The sequence below is a fragment of the Vipera ursinii genome, assembly GCF_947247035.1.
Source record: "Vipera ursinii genome assembly, chromosome: 3".
Taxonomy (NCBI): Eukaryota; Metazoa; Chordata; class Lepidosauria; order Squamata; family Viperidae; genus Vipera; species Vipera ursinii.
In genome coordinates this window covers 149,826,636-149,843,351 of record NC_139516.1, presented here as the reverse complement: position 1 = coordinate 149,843,351, position 16,716 = coordinate 149,826,636, and the positions used below count along the sequence as shown (strand labels likewise).

At 40.2% G+C, this 16,716-nt stretch overlaps 1 protein-coding gene across 2 annotated transcripts in view; it reads right to left on the bottom strand.

Moving 5' to 3' along the window:
* CDKAL1 (CDKAL1 threonylcarbamoyladenosine tRNA methylthiotransferase) overlaps window positions 1-16,716 on the bottom strand; it is a 307,006-nt gene that overhangs the window by 204,942 nt on the left and 85,348 nt on the right. For both annotated transcript variants that reach the window (XM_083359500.1, XM_083359501.1), the window contains 2 exons: window positions 8,955-9,051; window positions 6,213-6,261 (listed from right to left, as the gene is read on the bottom strand). In XM_083359500.1, the coding sequence (XP_083215626.1) occupies window positions 6,213-6,261; window positions 8,955-9,051 (146 nt within the window). The remainder of the gene's footprint in view (window positions 1-6,212; window positions 6,262-8,954; window positions 9,052-16,716) is intronic.

The window sequence follows — 16,716 nt, the reverse complement described above, 5'->3', positions numbered from 1 at the left end:
TAGTAGATATATTAATTTTCTGTCTTGCCAGACAAAGCAAATAAATATAGAACCAATGAATTGTATGAGGGATGGTAGCAAACTCAAATGATTAAATTGTATTGCAATTTATATTACTATATAAGAAAAACTGTCTATCTGCACATATAGTTGTCCTTAATTTAGAACAGTAATTGAGCCTAAAATTATAATTGTAAGTTATTGTGGTTGTAAGTCAAGGCATCACATGACGGGACCCAGGTTTTTGACATTTTTTGTAGCAATTATTAAACAAACACTGCAGTAATTCTGTGAATTTGTTCTGATTGTTCATTTCAAACTGCAGTTTAATATCATGGCTTAATAATAGACAATAGCCCAGGAGTGGCGAACCTATGGCACACGTGCCACAGGTAGCACGTGAAGCTGTCCCGGTGGGCACGTGCGTCATCACCCCGGAAGAAGGCGGGGCCAGGCTCCTCCCCTCCACTTCTCCACATGCACTTGTGCTCTCTTTCTCTCTTTCTGCACTCTTAAGTCGGAGCAGGTGCAAGAGCTAGGCGGATCAGGGCTGGATGGTGGAAGTAGCTGCCAGGGTGAGTCCAGATAAGATTGCAGAGCGATTTTGCAGGGGGGCCCCCATGGCCAATCCGGGCGTCAATCCTGCCTCTCCCCCTCTGCTCCAAGTTCTTTCTGCTCCCTTCATTCACACTTCCTGGACACAGAGGGAGAGGGAAGGAAGGAAGGGACAATGGGAGGGAGGGAGGAAGAAAGGAAGGGACAATGGGAGGGAGGAAGGAAGGAAGAGACAATGAGAAGGAAGGAAGGAGATGGGAATGAGAAAGGGTGGTAGGCAAGGAAGGAGGGGAGGGGGAAGGAAGGAAGGAGATGGGAATGAGAAGGAGAGAGGCACATGACCCCTGGGGATGCTGCAATGGTCATAAGTGAAAAATGGTCATAAGCCACTTTATTCAGTGCCTTTGTAACTTCAAACAGTCAGTTGTAAGTCAGGGACTACTGTACTTTATCAATTTTTTTTTCTTTTTTGGGGATGGTGGGTCATCAAGTTTTTGACACCTTGCTAGGCGACTGGAAAAGCCCTGAGTTAGAGTACTTGGATTGCAGCTGCTTTCTTGCAGGTATGTGGAATGGTGTGGGACCCACAGGTTTTGCAAAGTTAAGTGAGGAACTTGGTTACAACTTATTAGGAAAGATAAAATAGACAACCAAGAATGCTTTATTGACCATTCTTCGTCCAGATTTTATATCAGTTGCATCTACTAGTACAGGCATTCTGCTTCAGAGTTCTGTTATTTTCAGCATCTGGTAAAATGAATGAGTACTTTTCCAACAACCTGTAAAATCCAAGACACTGTGCTTTCATTAATTCCCCCCTCATACAGTAGTGGCCAAAATTGTGGAAATCTTTTGGGAAAAGTGTACAGTAGAAATGCCACCTTTGGTTAAGTTTCCACCAATTTTTCTTGTAATTTATAACTGTAGCCTTGTTCACTTAATAATACTATTTTACATCGCGTTCTGGGCAACCAGTCAACTCTTTGAACCATTACTTTAATTTTATTACATTTTACAAACTCAATGAAAGAACACAAAAAACACAACCAACTTGATAGTGATCACATAACACACTGACAAATGTCCTCCTCTCAGCTTCCATACATGACAATAATTGAATCCTACTGTGATCTGATTAGCTTATTGCTAAAACAAGATGAGGAGCCTCCTGCCCACTGTCCCACCCACCAGAGACCCCCTGGATCTCCCCCAACCCTGCCTGGCCCCCACAGGCATCCCTCCTCAGGAGCAACATCGAGGTGGCCACGCCCACCCATGCTGCTATGACTACCATAGCGACGCCCACTCAGTGGGCCATGCCCACCTGGCACCCAGCGATGCATAAGTGGGTTTTGGGTTGCAGTTTGGGCACTTGGTCTCTAAAAGGTTCGCCACCACTGCAATAGCCACTTTCTTGGTTCATTCATCAGAGAACTAAGAGCTTGAATACATGGGAAATACATTGTCATATCTCAGTTTATTATGGTGATATATAATTTTCTTTTTTCTTTAAAAAATTATATTCAAAAATACTGTGGAAAAACACAGGTGGTAAGTATGTAACTTCAGTATCTGAATATTTACAAATTAAGCGGTGGGAATATCATTACGGATAGCACACATCTTAAAGTAATATTCTTTTGATGAAAGATATTATCAGATTAAGAATTCAGTTATTCATTAACTGTTCTCCAATTACCCAAACCATACAGATTATATTAATATTTCATAGTGTGACACATGAACCCACACATGATTACACAAGTTTTGTGTAAACCAAAACAATATGGGTTTTTGAACAACTTATGTTTTAAACAATTCTGGCTCAATCTTATCTACAAATACACATTTATTCTACTTTTCCAAGTTAAAATTTCCAGCTCAGTGGTGAATTCTAGTAAAACATTTTCAAGACTTTAATACTTCATCTTTAGAGTTTATTCTATTAGTTTAACTCTCATCAGGCAGCTTAATTTCCTGTGATTCATGTGCCTTTGTTTAGATTGGAAATGGGAAAAGTGCTTCAGATCCACATGGGTATTTGGTATACCTGTCAACAGCTTCTCAAAGAAGCTGTGTCTGTTCCTGAATAGCTACAGGTTCCCTTGTTATAATGACTTGCAACACTGATGAGTAATTACCACTGTTAATTAGCACCATGCTAATCAACATCCATGGTGTTACAAAAAAGTAACAGCATGTACAGAATTAAAATATCCTTTAGTTATATGACCAAAGAAGCACAGAAAGTAAGGATGTTGAATTTATAATATTTTCTTTACACAGATTTTATATTATGGTATATGAAGAAATATCAACAGTGCTGGTAAAATGTTTTCTGCCATGTGTATATAGCACTAGGAAACTGCAGTGAGCCATCGTTTCCAGTGCATGCAAAAAATACCTATATGTTTTTCACAAATTGATGTCTTTTTCCCACCCCAAAAGGGCAGTGCAGTGAACTTATGGGAAGGGGAAATGTCACATTTAATACGGTTCAAGGAGAATGCAGGAGAGTTCTTCTTTGCTTGTGCTGGTGTCTGGACCGATAGACATGCTGTCAATAAACATTCTCTACTTTACCTACACAATATGCACACAGGACATCTTCTGAGTTTTTAGTGCCCCACCAATAACAACAGATTGATTGGTATGGTAGCTAAACAGTTGGCAAATATTAGTTAATATTTAAACCAGGAACAGATAGATCATATTACCAGACAGGTTAATGTGACTGAGATTTAGAGGGGTGAAACGAAGTCTAAAAAAGTTCAAAACTGAAGTAATTTCCTTTTACTTGTTTACAGTAATCCTGTCCAGTGACCCATTTCACAAAATCTTCTGTGAAACTCAGGACCAGTGCAGTTTTTATTCAACCGGAAAGTCTAGTCTTCTCTTAATCCAATATGGATACACTTGACAGAATGCAGCTGTTTTGACATTTTGCAGGAAGCTTTATGATGTCAGGACAAGTGGTCAAGTTAGCTAATATTCACAGCATTAAAACAGCAAGAGCCCAGGCATGATTTTTTTTATGAATAGTGTAAAAATTAGCTTAAGGCAGTATTATATTTCTAATGTCCATTCTGTTTCATAAATACAGGAAATGGGAATATAAGATGTGCATTCTAAATTCCATGCAATGTAAGCTGCAAAACCTGACTTTGTCTCACATGAGAAGGAATATTAGAACAAGAATGCTAAACTCCTCCTTCGCCTATCAAGCAAATTTTGAATTGGAGAGAGAAGGGTTTCTATAGACAAGCAACAGTTGCCCTAAGGAATACATGTCTGGTGCATTTCTACACGTTTCCCTCCTCCTCCCAATTCAGCCTGCTACAATAATTGGTCAGCCAGATGTTAAGCAAATCTACAACCTAGTCACAAGTCATAACTCTAAATGACAACGTTTCACATACGTAACTTTAAAAAATTCATACTGTGTTTTGTAGACCGAGTCTATCATTATTATCTACATACAGTATTTCAAAGAGAAGCCTGGAAACTGAGAGGTTGAGACTTATGCCTTAACGTTCATTTGCTCTATTCCTCTTTCCCTTTGTATTTGCAATCTTTTATCTTTTTCTTTTCCCATTCTTCTCTCTCCTCTTTGTTCTGCTCAGAAAAATGATGGGCATCCGAAGTTATCTTTTAATAATAGAATAAGAGTTGGAAGTCTTACAGTCCAACCCATTGCTCAGGCAGGAAACCCTGTCCCATTTCAGACAAATGGTTGTCCAATACAAGATTTTGCTGCGTTTAAGCCAGCCGTTCGTTACATTACATTCTGCTAACTTAGGAAATTTAAAATCCTACATCACCGATTTACACTCTGTTTTTTTTAAAAAAAACAATCCATAGAAGATACCTTTCTGGAAGGAAGGCTGAGAGGATTCTGTATAGATGTTGCAAATACCTATATTCTCCCAAATATACAGCCTTTGTGTGCATTCTGCACAAAGCCATTTTCGCTAGACTCCTCTCCTATTTCATAAAGCCTTAAGGTAAACCTCAAAGTCACTTACAGTCTCTCATAAGTACTTTCATGTTCCTCTCTCTTTCTGTATGTTTATCTTATATGGACTATATGTATACTGCCCCAAACCCTAATTTAATATTTTTATCTAACATCTTCTATCATCCCAAAGGTAACTTGTTACATTACAGTTTAATGATCTTGGCAAAGTTTATTTTATTTATTTAATTTAATTTGTATACCACCCTTCTCCCGAAGGACTCAGGGCGGTGAACAGGGCAATAAATACCAAAATACCAAAATTAAAAACAGATTAAACCATAGTGCCCAAATACAATAAATAAATTACTTAAAACAATAATTAAAACCCAAACCCATCAGACCAGGCCGGCTTGTTCAAACAAATAGGTTTTTAGATCACGTTGGAAGGAGCGAAGGTCGGGAGCCATCCGGAGCTCAACCGGTAAACAGTTCCACAGGTCAGGCGCACCCACAGAGAATGCCCCCCCTGGGGGCCACCAGTCGGCATTCTCTGACCGGTGGCACCCTGAGGAGGCCCTCTCTGTGGGAGCGCATGAAGGGAAGTTGATGTCGGCTGCAGGTGCTCCCTAAGGTACTCCGGACCCATGCCATGTAGGGCTTTGTAGGTCATCACCAGCACCTTGAATCTCACCCGGAAGGCAACTGGAAGTCAATGCAGCTCACGGAGCAGAGGTGTAACATGGGAGTATCGGGAGACCCCCAACACAACTCGCGCGGCTGCATTCTGCACCAGTTGGAGCCTCCGAGTGGTCCTCAAGGGCAGCCCCATGTAGAGAGCGTTGCAGTAGTCTAACCGAGAGGTCACGAGCGCATGAGTGACTGTACGCAAGGCATCCCAGTCTAGATAGGGCCGCAACTGGCGCACCAGGCGAACCTGGGCGAAGGCCCCCCTAGTCACAGTTACTATATGATCTTCTAAAGAAAGCTGTGAATCTAGGAGGACTCCCAAGTTTGCATAGACTTTGTTGTAAATTAAGATTTTTATAACAATTGGATCCAAATGACAAACAGGATGCAATGTCCAAAATTGAGGTCAGCTGCTATTAAGAAGCTAGTTTTAGTGAGAGTATTAATAAAACAGATCACTTGATATTTAAGTTGGCCAAACCAGTTATTTTCAGTATAGATACATTTTAATTTATTCTCTATTCAAATTATATCTTCTGAGTCTTCTCTACAGGCTATATGAACTAAGAAAATAAAGGCACTCTCTGCTTTGTAAAATTTATACCATATTTTTCTGCATTCTAAAACCCCAGGTATCTTTGATGCAACACTTGACATCTGATACAATTGAATATTGCAGCAAATGAACATTAATTTGTCTGAAACACATCACAATCTGTTTAATATAAAACACTGAAATTCAAATGGTTAGAAAGTATTAAATATTAAAAACCAATTACTGAGCAAACCAGCTAGGGTGATATATATCAATTTGGATCAGCTTTCCATATATATATATTTTTCCTGATGTATGTGGCACCTGCTAAATATTTACATTTCAGTAAGTATTTTGAATGTGTATGTGGCCGATTTCAACAGATTCCTTAGGGATATACTGTATGTGATCAAAGCAACATCAGGAGTGAGCATGGAGAAGAATAAATGCATGCATTATTTCAGCTGAATAGCTTACCCTTAATAGTTTCCTCAACGACTTCCACTACACGATCTATCTGTTGAACCTGAAACGCAATAAATTAATAAATCAAGCTGTGAATATTCAATGACCTTTGAAAGACCCTTTTTCAAATATGTTCTTGAATGTATTTAATCCACATAAAGGAGCCCCTGCACTTTTTGCAACATGCTTTCTACTTACATGTTTCTGCTTGCAAGGCAGATTGAAAAGGGAATCAAATAAAAGTCAATGCCTATGTTTTACTGCACTCATATTGTGCTCTTAAAATATAAAAGCCATCTTACAACAAAGTTTAGCACCAATTTCATGCCAGCAAAAAGAATTACTCAATGCAGTAAGAACCAATTATAAAGGAAATATCACTGCAGGCTTTTTTTTTTTAGAAAGACAGCTGACATAAATCTACAAAGTAGAGAATTTATATAATTATGAATAGTGGCTGTACTAATAGCAAGAACTGACAGCATCCCTGAACAAGAGAATAGTAGTGGAAAATTTGGAAGACATTCAAATTCTGCACTTCAGTCTCTTTCTAAAAAGCCCGATAAGCAATTTTACAGGTCAGTCACTTAAAATGTCCATAGAAAAAAAGCTGCATATATATAATGCTTGGAAGTTCAGAGTTTACATTTACAAGGACCAGCAACATTCACTAAGAATCTCAATGAAAATATTTCCTCTTCAAGCCATGGAATTACTGTAAGTAGCTATGTCTGACCATAAATAATCCAGTGGAGAACATCCTTATACATATATACCACCAATGTTATCGTATGAGATTGGTTACTATAAACTGAAATTAAAAAAAAAAAGATGATGATCTAGGAATGTCAAAAAGATTCAAATTGCTTTTTTGAACAAATGTAATGCTGTGGATATAACTATTCCATTGTGTGAAATAGCCAAAGTGCCTTTTACTGCCTGAAAAGATTACTAATTCCTGCACTGAACCACAAAAAAGGGGGGGAAAATATAGATTTCCCCTGTCCAGTTTTGTCTCAACTCTAGGGGGGGTGGGCTCATCCGTTTCTTAGGTGAGGGATCCAGCATTATCCTGAGACGTTTCCATGGTCATATGGCCAGCACGATTATATGCCAAGGCTCACAGAATGCTGTTACCTTCTCACCAAAGTGGTACCTATTTATCTACTTGCATTTGCATGCTTTGGAGCTGGGGTAAGAACGGGAGCTCACCCTGTCATATAGTACCTGGGCTTTGAACTGCCAACCTTCCAGTTGACAAGCTCAGCATCTTAACTGCTAAGCCACCATGCCCCATAGGTAAACACGTTTTATGGATTCACATGTTTTTGAATACAATCATTATTGGTAAATACTTTTTTTAAAAAAAAGAAAACATGGTTTAATGTGAAACCTCGGTTGCTGCTGGAAGTAGCATGTGTTGTGTTTAATGAGATTAGGAAATGCACTTGGGAATGCCAGTTTCAGACATGCCAGAATATATAACGATGTTGTGTTAAAAGAGCTACAGTGGCTTGATCTGCATATAAAATGAACTCAGAATAAGTATATTGTACTTGCATATTACACATTTTTTTTAAAAAAAATCACATTATGACATAGCATTGGATGAAACAGGCCAATTTACTTTTTGGGGCAATGGTGTGTAATTCCAAGCCCTGAAGCTTACCTTTACTCTGGTTTCAGTGATACTTGCCCTCCCTGCACTCATTATGTCTGACATGTGATCTATATCACTTTATGAGCACACTCCTTTAACCATATATTAAATGATTCCAATGCACCCATTCCACTGTGCTTCTTCAATCTGTCAGATGGCTCCTCTGTGACACTCAGATCAGGAAACTGATATCAAAACACCCTCCAAATTAGTGTGCAAACCTTTACTTAGAGTGGGAGGTATCTTATCGATTACCTGTTTATGTCAATGTCTGGATAAACTGCCTTTTCAGTGCGACCATTTTAAGACAAAAGAGCATATAAAATCCAATATGAAAAATTCTAGGAAAGGTTATACATGTTTGAGACAACCTGCATATAAATATAGGAAACAAATCTCCAAAGCTTTTTTTTGTGAGTGCATTATCTTTTCTTTCGCCTAATATGGGATGTGTTCAAGGAAAGTTCAAATTCCAAAACTGTCAAATAAAGCTAAAGGATGTTGCTATTCTAGAAAACCTTACTGATGTCAATTTAACTTAAATATATCAGTGTCTTGAATGGAGAGGAATAAACCGAAAGCCTTCGGCAGGTCCATTAGCAAGATCAGTATAAATATTACATTGAAGGGCTGAGAGTATTAACTGGGGTTTTAATTGTATTTAATTGGGGTTTTTATTTCAAGGTTAATGTAATCATTTTAATTGTTTTTAATTTTTGTAATTTGCTGTATTGTTTTTAAAAAACCTTGTGAACCGCCCTGAGTCCTACGGGAGAAGGGCGGTATATAAGTCTAATAAAATAAAATAAAAATAAATAATCCTGTTCTCTATAATTCACCAATTTTTCAGGTTTATGATATAGTGCATAGCTGGCTCAGGAATTCTGGGATTTGAAGTCCATGAGTCACAAAAGAGCCAAGGTTGCTTACCCCTGGTACAGTGTAGGATATGGTAAAACCTTAGGCAGATGTTCAGAAACAACTTTTTGAGATTAGATTAGCAAAATGTATAGCCAATATAACATTTTAGGTTCTTAAAACTCCTCAGGCTCAAGTTCTGAGAGAATTTCAATACAAAGCCATAATATTCTCACCCCAATAATGCTCAGTCCTTGCAGATAGTCTTGTCGGGGCTGGGCTTGTGGAACACATCCAGCTAGAACAATTTTCTTTTTTCCTTCTTGTGCTTTCCTAAAATGAACAAATGGCAGAACGCATTCATTTAATTAACATTCACTAGCTTTGCATCACTTCTGTCACAGTATGAAACGACTGGAAAACCAAGAAGGTTGCCTAATTGTGTCATTCTGCCAGCAAGCAGATTCTTAATTGCACTTCTATCCCACATATCCTTCAAATCCTTCCTGGAGGGCTGGAGGATTCTCCAGCGTTGATTTGGAATACAGGTAAGGATTGGGGTGAGGAGAGCAACAATAATGGCAAAGACTGTTGTACTTGTAGAAGTCAGTTGCGTAATGTTAAATCCAAGTCAAAACTTCATCTGGTGTGATGTGAATTTCCACATATAAAATTATTAATATACATCCCAAGGGGAAAAATACATTTTGGCTTTATTTTCTGGCTGTCACAAAGATAAAGAAAACAACACAACATATTCATCTCTTTATGAATTGCTCCATGATCCTTAGAGCATTTGATTCCAAGTATTGCTCCTTGGGAGGAAAGCCATGGCAAATCTAGACAGCACACTAAAAAGCAGAGATATCACCCTGTCAACAAAAGTGCATATAGTCAAGGCTATGATCTTCCCAGTTGCAATGTATGGCAGTGAAAGTTGGACCATAAAAAAGGCTGAGCGCCAAAGAATTGAGGCCTTTGAACTGTGGTGCTGGAGAAGACTCCTGCGAGTCCCTTGGACTGCAAGGCGATCAAACCGGTCAGTCTTAGAGGAGATCAACCCTGACTGCTCTTTAGAAGGCCAGATCCTGAAGCTAAAACTCAAATACTTTGGCCACCTAATGAGGAGGAAGGACTCACTGGAGAAGAGCCTAATGCTGGGAAAGATTGAGGGCAAGAGAAGAAGGGGACGACAGAGAATGAGGTGGCTGGATAGAGTCACTGAAGCAGTAGGCGTGAGCTTAAATGGACTCCAGAAGATGGTACAGGAAGGCCTGGAGGAACGTTGTCCATAGGGTCGCGATGGGTTGGATACGACTTCGCAGCTAACAACAACAATTGATATCAAGCTGGTTTATAGTTCACTAAATCCTCCTTTCTGAAGATAAGAACATTTGCTCTCCTCTAAATGATCCGGTATGTTAACAATTCTTCAGGATTATGTAACGCAATTAGTTCCTTCAGCATCTTAGAATACAAGTCAATTGGTTCTAGATATTTAAATTTATTCAAGGTAAAGATGTCTTTCCTGACTTACCGTATATACTTGAGTATAAGCCGACTCGAGTATAAGCCGAGACCCCCAATTTCACCCCCAAAAACTGGAAAAAGTTATTGACTCGAGTATAAGCCTATCCGCCGTTCTGCAAGCCTCTGCCGCCAGCAGAGGCTCGATCTGCCATTTTGCAAGCCTGAATACACAGGAATACCCTGTGTGGCCGTGGCTCTCGGGGAAGCCCTGGCTGTCCGCTTCCTCGCTCCATGCTGCCATTCGGGGCCCGCGCGTTCCCTGGGCAAATCACGGCGCCCAGCAGGCGAGGAAACACGCCCGCTCCAGTCGCCCCCCCTTCCCTCAGGAGACGCGAAGCAAGTGACCACCCGGAGCTTACCGAGGACTTGCGCGCGGCCGAGGCTTCGGTGCTTCCAGGATCGCGCGCACCTCTCCCAAGCCGCCGCCGTCCGGAGACCTGCCGAAGTTTGGGGAGGTTTGGGGAGGTGCGCGTGCACCTCCCCAAACCTCCCCAAACATCGGCAGGTCTCCGGACCTCCGCGCCCTGCCTGCCTGCTTCTTTCCGCAGCGGAAAGAAGCAGGCAGGCAGGGCGCGGAGGAACGGAGACCTGCCGACGTTTGGGGAGGTTTGGGCGCCTCCCCAAACCTCCCCAAACGTCGGCAGGTCTCCGTTCCTCCTGCCGACGTTTGGGGAGGTTTGGGCGCCTCCCCAAACGTCGGCAGGTCTCCGTTCCTCTGCGCAGACCTGCCGACGTTTGGGGAGGTTTGGGCGCCTCCCCAAACGTCGGCAGGTCTCCGTTCCTCCTGCCGACGTTTGGGGAGGTTTGGGCGCCTCCCCAAACCTCCCCAAACGTCAGCAGGTCTCCGTTCCTCCGCGCAGACCTGCCGACGTTTGGGGAGGTTTGGGCGCCTCCCCAAACCTCCCCAAACGTCGGCAGGTCTCCGTTCCTCCGCGCGCCCTGCGGAAAGAAGCAGGCAGGCAAGGCGTGGAGGTCCGGAGACCTGCCGACGTTTGGGGAGGTTGGGGGAGGTGCGCGCGCACCTCCCCAAACCTCGGCAGGTCTCCGGATGGCGGTGGCTTGGGAGAGGTGCGCGCGATCCCGGAAGCACCAAAGCCTCGGCCGCGCACAAGTCCTCGGTAAGTTTTTTTGTTGATTGGAGTATAAGCCGAAGTGGAATTTTTCAGCCCAAAAAGTGGGCTGAAAAATTCGGCTTATACTCAAGTATATATGGTAGGTTTTTATCAATTTCAAGCTTCAGCCCTGCCATTGGAAGAATGAATACTCTTTTTTGTTTCAGAAGACCAAACCTTTTCTTTGAGACCTGATAAGAATATTGCGGTCTTTACTGACGAACTAATATTCTTTTCCTTTTATTTTCAGCATAGCTAAAGAAGCCTTTTTGCATTACTCTAAGCATCCTTTGCTAAACTCAACTCATTCTGAGCTTTCACGTTTTTGATACTAGCTCTTTAGTTCTATAGTATCTTCCTCATTTTACAAATCATAAATGTCTCCAACATTGCACTTCAGTACTGTATTCTTATATGATCCAATGATAGATAATTTCTCCTCGACACCCCTACAGCAGTATAACTTATCTGTCCCCCGTTACCCTCCCCAGTTTATTTGTGTCACAACACTTACATTCCTTGAGAGGATGAAAACATCTGCAATTCTAATGGCTTCCTACCAGTATATTAGGTAATTTTTCAAAAGCAGTCACTCACAAGCCAGTAAATATGTAAGAAACTACACTATATCCGAGCAGGTGATATTAAAAATATCTTGCATATGCATCCAGACTATTATCCATAATTAAATGAAGTGGAAGGCAGTGTTCGAGTGATAACGACCCTATAGCATTGGGATCCGGAAGCAGAGTCAAGGCCATAATGAATGGGATGAAGTAAGGAGATAGTTGAGAGTCGTTTCGTTATGAGATGGGTGGCAAGCAAGCAGACAAACAAATAAATAGGGATCAATCACACTGGAGGGTTGGAGATGGGGAAGAGGGTTGCAGGATTTGGGTTCTTTTCCCAGTAGGCTTACTTAATAGCTGAAATCTAATTTTGATTTCCAAAAGCTGTTCTGACAATATTTCGGCTCAAGGTCTGAAACAGTCTGCTAATTTCCAGCAACGGCTCCACTGAAATTCAGTGGAACAATCAAAATGAGCTCTGAAAGGCACAAGAAACCATTCAGCTGTAGAGGTTTGGCCATCCCTCAGATAAAGTGTCTCCATATTAAAAAGAGTAGTAATTCAGTACAGAAAATGTTATCATGTCACTTGATTATAAGAAAAAGCTAACTTTTATCTTTTTGATTTCGGTTAAGAATTAATCTCCTGAGGCTGGGTGGCACTCCTTGGCTGATCTTCAAAAGCTAAGCAAGACTGAATCTGGTTTGACTCGATTAGACCACCAGGAAGTAACAGGTTAGAACAGTGGCCCCCCAACCTTTTCAGTGCCAGGGACCAGTTCCCCCTCACAGGAGGTGGGGGGGAGAGCATGGTTTTGAACGCTGCCTGCATCCTGTGTATGTGCAGATGGGGTTTCTGGTGTGCAGCGGATGGATTGGGGACCCCCTGAGTTAGAGGATAGACTTATGTCTCGGATAATGACAGTGACAAATCACTTCCATTTATTGCCAAGAAAACTATACAAACATGTCCAGAATATCTGCAGAAGTTGTGTTCAACCAGATATTCACTTTATCTCTATTTGGGTAATTTAAGATTGTAGGATGATTTTAAAAATCATATACCAAACATTCATTGGTAGTTCTATGTTGCATAAAAACATATAATTCTTTCTCCTGAAAAAGCTGGAAATATGGCAGTTGGATACCTATTAAAAATGCAAACTTTTCAATTTAATTGTCATAAAATGTGACAAAAGATAATAGAATTTAGAATAAACTACATTAATCTAATAAAAATTCTCTACATAGACCTCTGCACATATGAACCAAAAAATTAATTATATTTTTTCTCTCATTCTCATTCAAGATTAATTTATTTTAATACCATCTAATGGGTCTGCTCAGTTTAATAAAAGTCTTAATGTTATTTATTTGATTATTTTATGATGAAAGACTATACTGAACTGGAATGTTACAAATGCCTTTAACCTTCAAAATCTTTAATGCTGGTGGAAAAGTGGAGGTGGGAAAGAGAAGTCTTACAGGATTTCAGTAGCATAAATGGAATACATTTCTACTTTCAGAGCCTTCCTACACTGTAGCTAAATAAATCTCAGCATTCGATTTTAAATTTAATTGGCTCTAAATTTATACAATAATTTATATGTTTCTGATTCCTACTTCAACTTAAGTCTGATTTGCAAAATCTCACTGCAGTGAAGTTTAATTATTCTTGATTTTGAGATTTCAGGAAAAGTAATTTGTATAATAGATATTTTTTAAAAAGAAACTTTTACGATATATTTATTTATTTATTTATTTATTTATTTATTTATTTATTCGTTTTATATACCGCCCTTCTCCCGGAGGACTCAGGGCGGTGTACAGAGCAAAGTAAGTATACAATAAACCAACAATAAAACAAATAAAACCCCAGATCTACAAATAAAACCCCAAATCTATCAGGCCAGGCCGGCTTGCTGGAATAGATAGGTTTTTAAATCTCGCCGAAAGGTGCGAAGGTCGGGGGCCATCTGGATTTCGGCTGGTAAGCGGTTCCAGAGGATTGGCGCACCCACCGAGAATGCTCTCCCCCTGGGGGTCACCAGCCGGCATTCTCTGACCGGTGGCACCCTGAGGAGGCCCTCTCTGTGGGAGCGCACAGGACGGATATTAACGTTTAGCTATAATCTTCCCTTGTAAGGCCACTACAATAGAATAAACAATCTGACCCAATGTGGGCAAAAGTTTTCCCCAAAGGCCCAGTAAGATACGGGAGGAATCTGCAATTTTCTAATCTGCCTAGCAAGTCCATATTGCTACTTGTGAATTTATCAGGAGGAGAAAACAAGGCTTAATTGAGCCTTTAGGAATCTGTTATATGAAGTATAGAGCTTACTGTGAATCATCTCTGTGAACCTGTAAGCTACGTATTTACTATTAGAGATTTAAGGATAAGACTGCAGATTTCATTCCCTAAAGAGAAGAGATGGAGGAGTAGTCTGGGCCACTGTTTCTCCTAATTTTTTCTTTTTCTTACCTTGGGGGAGGAAGGGAAGAAGCAACTGTTAATGACAATTCCATAACAAGTTTTGTCTAAAAAACCCAAAGATTTGGACAGTAGCTTCAGAAGAAAAGAATGTAGAAGAATAAAATTGAGACTAATAACATGGTTTGCCAGATGTTCCTCTTATCAAACCTGTGTACACAACAGTCACATTTTAAAAAGTTAGGTAGTTAAAGTTTCCTTTAAGCTTTAAAACAGCACACAGTAAAAACTTTTCAGGTTTCACATTTAAAAGCCTAGAGAGACATAAGGGAACTGATTGACTGATCCTTTTAGCTGAGTTTTTACATCAAGTAATTTCTATGTTTCTGATGTAGTATACTGCACGAACCTAACCACAGAGGTTTATGTTGTATAAACTCTAGCAAGTGTGCTTTATTCAAGAAGCTGTAGTTTACCAAATCCACAGTATAATACAATGCCTCAAGCAAAGGAATCTTCAGGCAGAAGAAAAGTCAGCTTGATAAACAGAAAATTATATGTACAGGGAGCAGTAAGTTGTGATTCACAAAGAAGAGCCTTCTTGTCAACAAGAAAAACTTGTTGACTGGTAGAAGTTTAGGATTAATAAATAGAATGTTATTTTCAAGAATAGCAACTCTGATCACAGCAGAAGACAATCTGATAGCACTAGAGCAAATATCCCCAATTTGGTATGTTCTAGAACAGGGGTGTCAAACTGCCGGCCCGCGGGCTGGAGCGTCACGGAGAAACCACACCCATCCCATTTTCGGCAATGGGAAAAAGTTCCGATATGTTGCGCAACGTCACATGACGTCATGAGTTTGACATGCCTGTTCTAGAAGTTTTAGATCAATGTTTTTAACATCTGTTATCCTCAACTCACAGAATTTCCCAGCGAGCAAGAGAAGTCCACTCATCTTAAAGTTGCCAAGTTTGAGAAACACTGTTTTAGATTTCAACTACTAGAATTCCAAGTGCCTTAGAATAATTCTGCCTGGGAATAATGGGAATTGAAGACCAACACGCTTGAAATCCACCAGGCTGTAGTCTATATATACTCATTTTATTTTGCAAGCCTTTTCCATTGCATGGAAAAATTGGATGGGATAATCCACATCTTCTTGTTGGTAGCTATATAGTCCTTTCTACTGTAACAATCAGTGTTATTTTAGCTAAGTACTGGTTATTAAGTCCTTTTAAAACCTTTATGTGGCTTAATATGAAAAGCTCAACTTCATCCAAGAACGCTCACGCTTTTCAATTGCAAATTTAAAATAAATGATTTTAAGTAATTAAAACACCTGTGAACACTTACAGGTAGTCCTCAACATCTGATCACAATTGAGCCCCAAATTTATGTTGCTAAGCAAGACAGGTTAAGTGAATTTTGCCCCATTTTACAACCTTTCTTGCCACCTTTTTTGCAACCTTTTTGTTGTTAAGTGAATCACTGCACTTGTTAAGTTAATAACACGGCTGTTAAGTGAATCTGGCTTCCCCATTGACTTTGATTGTTAGAAGTCACAAAAGGGGATCACATGACCCCAGGACACTGCAGTCGTCATAAATATGAGTCAGTTGTTAAGCATCTAAATTTTGATGATGTGGCCCTGGGGATGCTGCAATGGTCAGAAGCATGAAAAACAATCATAAGCCACTTCTTTTTCAGTGCCATTGTAACTTTGAACGATTACTAAGTGAACTGTTGTAAGTTGAGGACTACCAGTGGAATAATTAAGATGCCAGAGGAATCAACACAAATTCTTTTCCAAGCAGAACACTAGTGGAAATGAATTCTAATAATTAACAACCTCAACTCTATAATGATATTCCCACATGCTCAAATATCTTTTAATTTCTTTAATTTCTTTCTTGTATTTATAGCATGACTTTAGAGTAGGATTTTGCACTATTTTTATGCTGAGAAACAAAGCCAGAGGTGTCAAACTGCCGGCCCATGGGCCAGATGCATCACGCCGAAACCGCGCCCAGCCCATTACTGGCAATGGGGGAAAAGTCGCGATACGTCACGACACGTCACTTGGCGAGTTTGACATTCCTGAACTAAGCTGATGCGTTTCAATTTATTGTTGTTCTAGAAACATCTGATATCTATTTTTGCTGACTCAGATTTCTGCAGGAGAAAAGCTCAAAAACTGAGAATAAGCATCACAGGGGAAGCCAAGTTTAAGCAGATAATCTTCCATATTTATAGTGTGTCTGTGTTTGTGTGTGTGTCTCCATCCATCCATCCATCCATCCAGTGGGTGCAATCAATGTATAATGTAGCCAGAATAACTGCACAAACAATCCCA